The sequence below is a fragment of the Aptenodytes patagonicus genome, chromosome 4, assembly GCF_965638725.1.
Source record: "Aptenodytes patagonicus chromosome 4, bAptPat1.pri.cur, whole genome shotgun sequence".
Lineage (NCBI taxonomy): Eukaryota > Metazoa > Chordata > Aves > Sphenisciformes > Spheniscidae > Aptenodytes > Aptenodytes patagonicus.
In genome coordinates this window covers 34,779,931-34,793,578 of record NC_134952.1, presented here as the reverse complement: position 1 = coordinate 34,793,578, position 13,648 = coordinate 34,779,931, and the positions used below count along the sequence as shown (strand labels likewise).

General features: G+C 35.8%; 1 protein-coding gene across 10 annotated transcripts in view; it reads right to left on the bottom strand.

The window, feature by feature from the left end:
- Window positions 1-13,648, bottom strand: part of PCM1 (pericentriolar material 1) — a 46,701-nt gene that overhangs the window by 3,410 nt on the left and 29,643 nt on the right. For 4 of the 10 annotated variants that reach the window (XM_076336337.1, XM_076336336.1, XM_076336341.1 and 1 more), the window contains 13 exons: window positions 13,044-13,202; window positions 12,184-12,240; window positions 10,854-11,026; window positions 10,642-10,770; window positions 9,928-10,048; window positions 9,472-9,609; window positions 9,095-9,228; window positions 7,860-7,994; window positions 7,116-7,313; window positions 4,715-4,774; window positions 2,771-2,909; window positions 1,926-2,071; window positions 898-973 (listed from right to left, as the gene is read on the bottom strand). In XM_076336337.1, the coding sequence (XP_076192452.1) occupies window positions 898-973; window positions 1,926-2,071; window positions 2,771-2,909; window positions 4,715-4,774; window positions 7,116-7,313; window positions 7,860-7,994; window positions 9,095-9,228; window positions 9,472-9,609; window positions 9,928-10,048; window positions 10,642-10,770; window positions 10,854-11,026; window positions 12,184-12,240; window positions 13,044-13,202 (1,665 nt within the window). The remainder of the gene's footprint in view (window positions 1-897; window positions 974-1,925; window positions 2,072-2,770; window positions 2,910-4,714; window positions 4,775-7,115; window positions 7,314-7,859; window positions 7,995-9,094; window positions 9,229-9,471; window positions 9,610-9,927; window positions 10,049-10,641; window positions 10,771-10,853; window positions 11,027-12,183; window positions 12,241-13,043; window positions 13,203-13,648) is intronic. The other 6 variants (XM_076336339.1, XM_076336345.1, XM_076336342.1 and 3 more) reach the window with 4 other exon arrangements.

Sequence of the window (13,648 nt, the reverse complement as noted above, 5' to 3'; positions counted from 1 at the left end):
TGAGCAATGAAAGTAAATTATAGTCTCTTAGATCAACACAAAGCTGATTGAAATAAAACATCAGTTATTTGTACTCTTATACACGTGAGTATCAGCAATTATCACAAGACAGTATGTGACAAAGATTTCTGACTTGATACGGCTTTTTTTTAAAAAAACCAAAACAACAACTTCCAAAACTGTATGACCTGCTGTAAAATATTCATTCTAGGTATAAGAAGATATAATACAGAACAACAAATTCCTTAACATTTTGCCACGTTCTTGTGGCAACACAGGATCTACTCAAATACTGCTTTTAGTTTATGAAAAAAGACCAAGAACAAAACCAGAATTTACAACAGAAAAACACAGGAAAAGAAGGTGGTAACAACAGTTAGATTAGAAGTAACATTCATACCACCCGCTAGCGTTTCTGTCTTTTGACAGAAAATGACTTCTCAATTCATACAATACAGCATTACTCACAGAAATAAATCTTTAAAATATAAAGTGATTTCAATTGCTAGTAAATGGTAGTAGCAGAAAAAGCAAGTATTAGACAAATCTAAACATCTAAATCAAAATACTGTAACAGACAAATTAACTCTGCTACAGTTGTGTGCCAAGGGCTGCAACAATCAACTGAAATTCATGCTATTGTCAAGCATCAAAACCACATCTACCTAGGTAAGAATATTCCAGGTCTCCTCTTCAAAGGTTTGCTGTGTCTATATCAACACAGATGTATCTAGTCAACTGATATGGTTACATGAAAAAAACAGCCCAGTAAACTCTTGCAAGTTTGATCATCTTCCTCTTTATTACATATATCGCAGGCACTGTCCAAGATAATTCTCACAGTGTGGAAATTCACATAGAAGTGTTAATCTCTCAGTTACTGCATACCAGGCTTACCTTTAACGTTAACAGATTCTTGTTCTGATGACAAAACCTCACTGCTTTTTGTCTTACTCAGTTCTTGGTTTGAAGTCTATTGGGGAAGGTGAAAACAAGTTAGAACAAATTCTACTATCAGCTTCATAGCTTATTGGCTAATTTACTCTTCCATGCTAACCAGAAACACACTGTACACTTGCTCCATGTTTTTGTCTTTTCACTAGTTTGCAATAAAGACAGCAAGTTCTACTCTCTATTCCATGAGCTAGTCAACAACACTTTAAGAAACCATTAACACTGATGTGTGTGTTTTATCTGAACATTTCATTTTCTTTTCACTATAGTAGTTCCCAGGTAAACTCTTTGGTTCCACTGAAAAGATCTATTGTTTTAGCCTTTAAAGTCAAATGTTCCAGTTACATCCTTGCCTGATGTTAATAGCTGTTGAGTAAACCAAAGTTTCAAAAGTCAATCTTATTTACTGAAATGTAAAGAACTGACAAGTCTCCAGAACCAGGTCACACACATCCAAATGTTTTTAAGGAAACTAACAGTGAAATGACAATACCAGCCAATAACATTTCACCGTTGTTCTAGAAAAAAAATATTATATGATAGAGGAAAGACAAATCAAAGACATACTAGAATACAAGAGTCAATGCCTTCTGCAAAGGAAAGCCCAATTAGAACTTGATGTCAGCAAACACAGAGGAAGAACCAGTTAACGGTTTGAAACATGATGCTTTTTTGAAAGTTTGTTTTCTACTGCAGCTTAACATTTTCTCTCTCTGATAGCAGATTTAAACATTAGTTTTGTCTGTGTCCATCTGTCCATTTTGGCACCAGTTATACCAATAATAAATTCAGGTGGGGAATGCTACATTTTGTATGTACCGGCTATTGCTTTCAGGTAATTTCTTGTATCGTTCTTCTACTTCCATTAGTATGAAAACAATGCAACAAGAAAAACTGAGGTACATACAAATATGTACTAAAAAGCTGTGCACTGGCTTCGGTTTGTTCTGCATTTACAACTTCGGTGATACCTGTTCATTTTCAGTTGTTTCACTGCTGGCTTGTAGTGATGTCTGCACATCAACAGGTCCTTCCTCAAATTCTATTTCTTCATCTTCATTCTCATCTTCTCCACTGCCATAGTTAGTCAGAGCTTGGGTTTCTGCTTTTGATAAACCTGAAGGCAAATCAATGCAAAACCACCTCCATATTGGATTTACATATTGACAGAGCCTGACAGAGTAAAAGCCAGGCTGCAAAATCCAAATCCCTTTTGGGAATTTACTGCAATGATCAGTTATAACTCTTACTTCAAACCATTCTTCGAAATTAAGATATAGTGATGACTTAACTTTCAAAGATCCATATGCTCCACATAAGCTGTATTACGAACAAACACCACTGTGTTGGTGTGAAATAGCTAAGTTATTAAACGAGGTGGTGTGAATAATGTAAACATAAGGGAAACCAAGCCATGAGTATCCAAGCTTAAGTAGAAGCATATTAAAAAAATACCATCGTTTAAATGAAAAACTGCATAAAATTTCAGCAGCTTTCACATCATTCAGGTTAAAGGTTGAGAAACTTCAAGTTTAGCTGAGACAGGATACGTAACTTAAACAATGAATCTGATTCTAACGTGTTTTTACAGATCTACTGATTACAAAGAGAAAAAGCTCCTCTAAATGGAATATTTAACCCTTGACACAATACTAGTAAATACAGTACTGGAAAACTTTTACTGGAAAAGACCTGACTAGAAAATCTGTGAGAGAAGGTGTTACACAGCAGTACTTCATGCAAATCCTGTTGTAAAATTAGTTGGTCAAAACTACAGTGAAAGCACTGAATAATGAGCTATATAAAAATCACTTACTTATTGCCACTGGACCACTTTCACTTTCCTCATCTTCCTCTTGATCAGATGCATCAGACCTAATACTTCCAGGAACTCCATTACCATCGTACATTTCTGAGTCCTGTACTTGCTTGACAGTTTCAGTCTCATCCTTGTCCTAGGAAAACAAGGAATACTGTGCAATTTCATGTTTGTTTATCTAAAGATTAAGTTATGGTTTCTACATCAAGGAGTCACCTTTGTTTCTCAAAAATAAAAATTTACAGACTAAAAATTAATGTTTAAGTAGTCCTTAAGGTCTTGAAATGAATACTGCAAAGCTACTCCTGAAACAGAGCATCAGAACCTACTAGAAGAGATCACGCACTGTTCAGACATTGCTATCAAGGTCTTTATCTGAAAAGGTTCACACTGATCAGCATGCTAGCTTAAAAAAAAAAAATTCTTTAAATTAGGTTTGTCATTATCAAGAGGAAGACAGACACACCTGCATTATTACCTTCTAGCGACTTCCCTGCTTCTCCTAAATGATCTCTAGCAAAAATTAAGAATATTCCTAACTGCAGCTTCTCATTTCTTCAGCAATAGCTACTCAGCAGTTTCTCTGCTGAATGATTTGCTAAATACCTTGAGTGAGAAAATTCTGATCAGACTATATGAACCCCAAGTAAAACCCCAAGTTTGGGTCCAAATCTTGAAAGGACTCTTCTACCCTACAGCAACCGTAACAAGTGACATACAGCTTACCACTTTTACTTCCAAAGCAGTGTGACAGAAGCTCTAAGCCCTAGAAGAAAGCACTGACTCTATGCCCACACATATGCCTATGCCCATTTAGGAAAGCACTCAACATTCTACTTAGTACATTACCTGTATCTTTCCCTTGGTTGGTAAAAGCTGAACATTCCAGCAGAAAATACAAAACTTCATATACAACCCCCCTCCTCAAACACAATGATTTTAGTGGTTTTCAAAACCAACTTAAAGAGAAAAGGGAGAAGTTTTCGGCACTAACATTTAATACTCAAGACTTTGACTCTGAGGACCTCAAATACCACATGCTCCAACTCAGAACATCTGCCTTCTCCTTAAGATGAAAAGTAAAACAACTTACTCCATACCATTAAAAAAGAAAATGTTAATTGCTAAAAATAGTTAAGCACCATCTCTATTTACTGTCCTTGTTATTTAATTCTTCAACGAATAACTACATTCTCAATGCTCTGAGCTGAGAATACAGGCAACAGCCCCAGACCAAATCCCACAGTTAACACCTTCAGAACAGGTCTTTTCTTTTTTCTTTAAAATACAGAAAATGAATACTAAAAGGAAAAGCAAGATCCCACCCCGAAGCTGCTCAGCAAGTATCACAAATTATTCCATTTCAGTTGCGTAGCATTCAACATAAACTTTGCTCTTTTTAGACTTCCAAATTGTCAGTCCTAAAGCAAAGGTCATTTTACGTAAAGGTCACCAACAATCAACAAAAAACAGCCAAACCACCAAAAGCATCTTTAATACTATCTTTGTTGATCTGAATGCACTTCTTGAAAGGTAACAAGATAATGTTTTATAAGAAATCAAACAGTCTTTATGCTGGTAATGGCTCTGCAGTAGAAACAGGAAAAAAAACAAGAGCAACCGAGGAACTGATATCCAAGTCATGTTTACTGAATGCATGTAATAACAAAGACTTATTGATGAAGGCAGATTTTTTGGTATTCGTTTCCCAGACCGTCAACTCAAATTAAAAAAGGGAAATTATAATTTACTTTGTTACTTTGATAAAGTAAATCACTGAAAATAACAGAGAGGAGCTAAAACCCATGACGTTTAATAAATTTATAAACATTAGGAAATGGGCTGCTTATAGATACTGGATTTATATGACAGAAAACAGTAAGACTAAGTGATCCATGAAATTAACTGAGGAATAAAGACAGTTGAGAAGCATAAACATACTTTGTCCTCATCGACATCTTCAGCAAATGAACAAACATCCACCTGGAGACCTTTTTTTGCCTAGAAGAAACACAAACTGTCTTCAATTCTAAACTGAAATAACTTTGAAATACTGAACCAAACTAGGGCTTCATGAAAGCCTGGTTGAAATGCCAGTCTTACCAAGAACTGCTATCTCAAAACAGCAGTAAGCCAGAGAGACTTCTATACTACGAGAGATGTTTACACAGACATCTTCTAAATTTTAGAGTTGCAAAACATTACAAGAAACTGTGCCAACCCTTTTTATTTAAACAATTATGTTTACATGGGCTAATTCTCCAGTCTGTGGTTGAATCATATTTAACATATAGAACTAGATATACCAGCTCTGATCAAGACAGAGCGCTGTGTTTTTCAGCATGGAATCTAAAATCAGTTCGCTTACTGGACTCAAGACAGCCACAAAATCGAGCAAGATCAGACGTGCCTGCATCACGATCCCAGATCTGAAAGCTGTGAGAAGACCATATAGAGATAATTGTGCGGGTCTGTACAAAGTAACCAGGACCTACCAGTTCTGGCTCATCTCTGGCTCTGTTGAGTCTGAACTGCTGCCACAGCAACAAGGCAACCATTGACTTTAACCCTAATTCTGTCTTCCAGGAGAGGAGAAGTAGTGCCAGATCTAATTTGGCTGCATGCATTCTCATAGCAGTGTATGAACCAATCCTTTATGTAACAAAGACCCAATGAGCAACTTCGGATAAAATAGGATGGCATGTCCAAATCCTTCTGGATTCAGTATTTCTTTGGCCTCTTTACAAGGCACTCCGCAGTCTCTCTCACACTAGCCATATTACTGGGGTATCTAAGTTGAACTATCTTGAAACGTAGCTGATGATATGCCTAAAACTACTTACAGGACTTTATAGTTTGACAGATTCACAAAATATCTTCTGTTGACATTTTAAAATAAGAATGACTTAAGGGTTTGCTTTGGTATTTGTGTTGCTAAAAGAAAGCAAGCTGAAAGGACACTTAAGTCATAACTATACTATACAAGAAGAAACATCGAAGTAGATACTTGACTGATTTAAATACATGAACATGATCTGTTTTAGTGTTTGTTTTGTAAACAGTTCATATAACTAAAAAAAAAAAGGCTATGTTCCTAAGAACTGCGATACTAAAATTAAAAATGGCGATGCAACCAACGTCTTTAATAACGTAAATGGTGTGAAAACCAAACAAAACTTGTTTTGTTAGAGCAGAATAGGTACTACAATCTCATATATGAACTTTTCAGAGGTATTTTACACTCCCAAGTCTAGAAAGTAATACTTTCTACATAGGCCAACAAGTCAACTATTTGATGACTTCATAGGACTTATTCAAGTTAAGTAAAGATGGTACCCAACTAAGCTACTGCAAGGAAAGCTGTAGGCATAACTGGAGAGATGATGAACTGGGATCCCCATATGTCAAAATATTTAGCTGGGATACAGTTAAATTTCTTCGTAGTAGCTGGTATAGAGCTATGTTTTGGATTTGTGCTGAAAACAGCGTTGATAATACAGGGATGTTTTCGTTATTGCTGAGCAGTGCTTGCACAGAGTCAAGGCCTTTTCTGCTTCTCACACCACCCCACCAGCGAGCAGGCTGGGGGTGCACAAGAAGCTGGGAGGGGACACAGCCGGGACAGCTGACCCCAACTGACCAAAGGGATATTCCACACCATATGACGTCATGCTCAGCATGTAAAGCTGGGGAAAGAAGAAGGAAGGGGGGGACAGAGTGGTGGCGTTTGTCTTCCCAAGTAACTGTTATTCATGATGGAGCCCTGCTTTCCTGGGGATGGCTGAACACCTGCCTGCCCATGGGAAGTAGCGAATGAATTCCTTGCTTTGCTTTGCTTTGCTTGCACGCGCAGCTTTTGCTTTACCTGTTAAGCTGTCTTTATCTCAACCCGTGAGTTTTCTCACTTTCACCCTTCTGATTCTCTCCCCCATCCCACCAGGGGCAGAGTGAGCGAGCAGCTGTGTGGTGCTTAGCTGCTGGCTGGGGTTAAACCACTACAACTACTCAATGGCCCCAGATGTTAATACTATTTCAACACTTGACTATTCCCTCCTATGTGCACATATAACCATTGAAACACATTTCCTCTGAATTACCAACAAAAAAGGCCCCACAATTAGGTATCTGTAACAGACACTCATCTATAATACAGGACATCTCCCTCACTGAGGAAAACTAGTTCATGCTTCTACACAAGCACCACTGTTACTACACAGCACTAATATGAAAAAAAACCCATATATACAATGTACGAACTAAGGTAATCAAAGTAGTTTAGGAAATGCAGATATTTAGGAAACTCAGAAAAGCTACATTTTTCAAAAAATATAATAAAACAAACCTCTTTAGCATAAGACTGTATCACTTCAGTAGTTTCTATTTTTCTTTTACATCTCTGCTTTACAGAAATACTGTTGTTGTCCAAGTCTTGCATGAGTTTAAAAAAGGCCAATTCATTAAATAACACTTCAGAGATCTCCACAAGAAGATCCTCCCCACAATCTTTTAATTTTCTACCAGCAAATTTCGCCAGTGAATCCTGTGAAGAGAAATAATTCTTCAGTTTTTGAAACAGACTTTCAAACTTCAAAGACTATTTGTCATAGTCCTAATAACTCAAAATTAGTTAGGTATATAATAGCTTGTACTTTTTAAAAAATATGGTTTAGTGTCTTAAACAGATTTTAAGTAGAATCTCCAGCCACATAACACAGAACTTATCAAGTTACTGATTTAACTCTATGCTCGTAGAAAAAAAAAAAAAGAATAAAGAAAAGAGCAGCCTATTGATTTTCAGGAATTTACACAAAATGTCCACGAAGAGCATCACCAGAGCTCTCCTTGAAGTCAGCCACAGGCAGGAGATACACCTCTCATTATCTGGCAGTGATGGAAACTAAGTTCTGTGCATGGTAAAGCTTTGATTTTAGGAAACAAGGTAATACCTCATTGCAGTATCAAAGCTGAAGGAGAACAGCGGCTATGGTATTGAAGTTGTAAAATGTAACTTCAGGGAAGCTGGTTTATCTGTTGCTCATTATCCAAGTTGCAATAGTGTGCAAAACAACACTGAAAAACTACTAACCTGAAGTATACTGCCAAGCTGCTTATGAAAGAACTTCACAAATTCTTTACTTTCATCGTTTTGTTGGGTAAGCGTCAAGACCATACGTCTTACTGATGTCAGTAATTGAGAGGAGCATACTTCATCCATGTGTTCCTAAACAAGTATCACAGAATGAGCTTAGTTACCACTTTAAAAAAAGAAAAAAATTAGCCATCAACTCAAATACTGAAATTCATTTATAAAAAAAAAATCACCTGTCCACTGAAGGAACAGCACTCCATGAACAGGTCCTAACCCACCTCGCAAAACAAACTAACTGGAACACAGTCATAGCAGATACTGTACTTCATTGACTGATTGGCCATGACACACAAAGCTTTATCTCACTTTTCCAATGCATTAGTACATGCTATCTTTTAATGCTTGGACAAACTAAGAATCTTCATATGTTGTGGTTGTGTAGTCAAGTGTATTAAAGTATATGTTAAGGTATCTACTGTTGTAAGCTTCCTTAAAATTGCAAACAAAACAGAAGTCTTCAGGCACTGAGACTGTGGCGTGTCAACAATATACACAGTTTTTAAAACTACTATCAACCAAGTACCTTATTAAACAAACCTAAGCTTGTATATTGGGCATACTATAAAAGGGAACAGGGAGATGACTTAAGCATCTTACAACTCAATCTTCTCTGCTCTTTAACCTTGCAAAGAATGAACTGTGACTATTTCTCCTTCTTTAAAGTAGTACACATTTCTCCTCTGTATTCACAGAAGTTTACAAGCTCTCAACAACTTTAAAGATACTTGTAAACAGGAGAAAATAATGCTAAAAATCAACAACTCGGAGCTATTCAAAAATATCTCAAGTTACATCGTATGTAACAGTTTTAATCAAAATCATCTCAGTTCTTTGCTGGAAGGCAGCAAATATTTCAGAAGTACATTCTCAAACATTTCTATTTGATTTGCTCAGCTCCAAAGAAATCTGTATTCTTCTTGATGTCAAGTCCACCAGCCCTATGCAATCTAGAAACCTTATCATTTCTTTCTCCTATTAAAAACTCCACAGAATCTTTCTGTTGAAGTATTTAATTCTTACTTCAACCTTAGCAAGGCCTGCAACTTAACACATATTTATTGGCAGCTGTTGCTAAAATGCAAGTTACCCATTTTAAATAATGTTCTTCAATGCAATTATGCCAGTCCTTTTCCTATTCTCCTAATTCACACATTATTGAAAAGAGTTCTTACCTTCAGAAAAGGAATGACCTCTTTCATAATTGCTTTAATCTGCCGGTCAAGCTGCTGAGTATCTATACGAGGACATGGAACAGCTGAAACTTCATTTGACTGTGGCACAGGAAGACATTCACTAGTACTTGGACCTCGTTAAAAAAAAAAACAACATTTAAGTCATTCAACATTACTATTAAAGAAATACGATTTTCAAAACCATGTATTTTCCTTTTTTAAAAATAAATCATATTTACTTCAGTATGTAAAGATCCTTTGAAACTTTGCTAAGTTTTCAATGTAAATGAAGAAAACAAGCCAGCCAGTTAGATGAGTCTTGATAGTTAGAATAATTATTTTCTAAAACTAAGCAAAATATGTATATATGTGCATACCTTCTAATTTAGCAGCAGAAGCACCCTGAAAATTACTAGAGCAGCCCTCAGAGTCAAGGGTACTTTCAGCTTCAATTTTCATACGCTCATATTCCCTCATCCTAGCCAAAGCTTGATCTAAGTGAATCACTGTGTTGCCTATATTTAGAATAAAAACACCTTTTAATCTAAATAAAAAGTTTTCAATTGATAGACAAGTAAACAATGATAAAAATTAATTCAAAGCCACAAGTTTTGAAATCTACATATAGCTGTAGTTGAGTTATAATATTTTATTACACACTTTGATCAACTCAAAGTGTTTCACAAGTGGCTAATTTCTCTAAATGTTGTTTTACAAAACATGATTACAGACTAAAAATCAAAGAACAATACACTATTTAAGTGTAGGCAATTGCAGGCATTTTAGGAGGGAGGGAGTAACACTTACAACATTGTAAATCACATCATTCTTACCAAGGTCATCAGTGGCAAAGGGTTCAAAGTTTGAAGATGTAGACATAGTACTCCCATTGTCTGCATCATTTTGTTCACAATCTTGACATGCTTCCGTAGAAAAATTCTTGCCAAAAGTTTCCTAAAAAACACCAAACAACTGAATGCAAAGCAGGAATGCACCATCCTTTCACAGATGTGTCAACAAGCCAGCAATTCTTTTCAGCCACATGCAGTGGTATCAAGACTTGTCACCAGGCTGCCTGACTGAGGAACAACCCTACTTTCAGGATATAAATCTATCAGGTGATTCTACCATGTTTGTTTCAAATATTTCAACAACAAAACACGTAAGAAACTGTACAGAGGCATTGGTGATTTCTTAAATACAAAAAAAAGCAAAAATTTTTGGGGAATCTTGAGATTAGTACTTGCTCTGACCTTACTCACAAGAGGATTTCATCTCTTTTTGAGTACCGATTTTTGATTTATGCCCCTCTCCATGTTCTATTCCTCCCTGACACATCACTCATTTCCAGCACCAAGAATCCTACCATATTTAATCACTTTTGCATTAAGATTCTCTTGCATTTCTTTGTTTAGAAAAGTCTGTATAAGTTGATATTAATTTTAGAAAAATTCAATTGTTAGTATATTTCAGTACACAAGCATGCATGTAAATTGAAAAGATAGGAAAAGTTGAGAGTAAACTAGCTTCTGAACTTGAAAACTTACATCATCTGTAGAAGCAAGGCTTTCACTGGGAGTGAGTTCAGAATTTGATGCCATCCATGTTGCAGAATTCAGTGATTTTGTGCACTTTGCTTTTTCGTTGTTCTCAGATAAATGTCTGGTGACTATATCCTGGAAAAGATCATAAATCTAGACTGTAAAAAAGGATCAAGATTTGTTTGATTCATACACAAGATAAAAAATTTTGTGCATACCTGTAAAGCATATAGAGCCCTTTGCCTCAGGTAATCCGTATTTAGCAGCTGAAGCTCATGGAAAAGTTCAATAAGAAAGTGGGGACGAGACTCATTTTGAGAAATAAGAGTTGCCACTTCAGAATAAATTGTGTCTCGCAAAGCTTCAAACATAGAAAGATCACTACCAGTTTCTGTAGAAAAAAAGGAACTCGTTAAGTCCTTGACATGCATCCAGTTGAAAGACAAGTGCCCATTAGGTATGCAAGTTACAGGTACATGAATTATATCTCAATCATTGTAGATTCCATTATATAGCTGCTTTCTTAAAGCTTACTCATTTCCTGAAGGGCAGCAAAGATTTAAACATTCTGAAATAATACTTTATGCAATCCTTTATATACGAAATAAAATACAAAGCATTCATAGGAATAATTTTCTTTACAATTCTAAACAATACCTTTAGAAAGTATTCTTTATTAAAGAGAATCTTGCACACACCACAATGTTCCTTTCAGAATAGATATTCAACACTGAAAATGGAGTTTTAAGATATTTCAAACGAGATAGCCAAAGGTCTCAAGTTTATATAATACAAGTAGTCCACACTTTTGCAACACAAGCAACAACATTAAGAAAGCTCTAAACTGAATTCAAGAAAGCCACTCCTTCCCACACCTCCCACACAAGCATAAATCCTACATTCTCATACAAGTCTAATATCACTTCTGAGACTCACATAAAACCTCTTACCCTTAAGCCCTATTACATATGTATGAGAAGACAATGTGTTCCCTAGTAAGTCTCCCCTTCCTTTGAAAATTAAGGATTATCCTTGCATCACAAGAGTTATATTATTACATACATATTTTGGCACGTGTTGAATGGAAAAAAAGTTGAATTTGGAAAACTCAGCTTAGTTTAACAGATGCATATTTGTTAGTATTCAAGTTAATGAAGTTATTAGCAGTACAGAAAATGTTACTGTGCAAACTGATTATCTGCAAATAGTTTTTTTTAAGCATAGAGGCAAGCTTTTTCAACCTTTAATAAGCCACCAGAAATTGCTTCCCTCCCCATTAATAAAATGTAATAGTAGCTTTTGAACATACTAAAAATGCCTACTGAAATTAGTTTTTTGTTGTAGTATCTACCTGAGTATTTTCCACTTGTAATTGTGACTAACCAAGAACACAAACACATTCTCCACCATTATAGTTCATTTATAGAGAAGGTGCTGCAATAGTACCAATTTTGAACATCTGCTAAACAGTCTGAGTTATAGGACCAAAGCTAAGAGAGGAAAAAAAAAAAATAGGACATTGTTGAAGCTAAGCAGTGAATGCATTACCTGGCGCTTCAATGCATGCATTTCTGTTAGACTGCTGCAGAATTCTCCTAGCATGCGCTGTAGGAAAGTGGGGATAGACAGTGATAAACACAAAAACGCGCACCAGAAATAAAGACAGGGTCTATACAAAACAGCAGGAGGAAGACTGCTTAGTCATCCAAACCACATCAAAGCTGCTTATTGTGAGAACTTGACTGGTAAAACTTTATTACGTATACCAATAAACAGCTCTTAGTGTGGACACAGCTACATTGACAAAGCTGTACATCGTGCTACAATGACTAAAATTTCTGCATCTTTCAAACAAAACAAAAGTACTGGCAGAACCTAAAAAGACACAGAAGAGAATATTTTTATGATCTAGACGCAAGAAAAGCAGTGCAGATGGCAAAAATGTAAAGGTTTATGTGATGTTATAAGATTGAATTTGAATGATATTTGATAGAGTTCCTTTAAACATAAATAGAAAGAAAACATGTATGCAGTACAGGATGTAGTTTAAACACTAAACAAAGTTTCATCTGTCGTGCAGTTACTTTCCATAAAAACACCAACAAATGGGTGAGGTTTTTTGTTGGCTAGGTTTTTGTTTGGTTTAGAGTAACAGGTTTGTTTTAAATTATTTGAATCAAGTACCTAATCTACAGAAAACACCCAAAAGCAACCAATACCCAACTTTTTACACACTTTTATGTTTACAGCATCCGTAGAAATTAAAAATCAAAATCTACATGCTAAAAATACAGTATTGTCGTCTTGTCATAATACACTGCTTTTAAATAATACAGTAGCAACTAAGTATGGAGGTCCTTTACTCAGAGAAGTTCACAAAATAATTACTGACATTCAGAAAAGAATACCTGAAGACATTTCTGTAGATCTACTGTACTTAATTATTTTTTCCAGCTGTTCCCGATTTCTTTTGCTGAACACCTTTGCACGAACAACCTCTTCAGAGTGCCTGCTTTTATTGCTCTTGCAGGGTTCACACACACTAGAAGCACTTGCACTTTCATAACCTTATGGGAGGGAATGAAAAGGAAGAAATAAAAAAAATAGCTTACAAGACGTTTTATTACTTTTAAAAATTCGTTCGAGGGCAATCTCAAAGATACAAAACACCAGTGATGTTTCCTAGCCAAAAATTTTTCTCTGTACTCTGAAGCCATACAGTAGCACTAAATCCTCAGTGACTGCAACAGTACTATACATGCTAGTACTGTCCCTCTCATCTCATTCAGTATTTTACTGAAGCACATCTTTCAGCAAGTCATCTAGTTTGAACATGAAGACATAATGAAGAGGAAGATTCTCCTGGAGGCTTATTCCAAATCTTAGTGTATCTGCATCCACTATCCATTCGAATCATGATGTCCTAATCAGTTATGCTTTTTATTTACTGAAATACTAAAAAACCTTACGTACATTATGTAAAATGACTTCGTATTTCAGTAACTTATTTTCA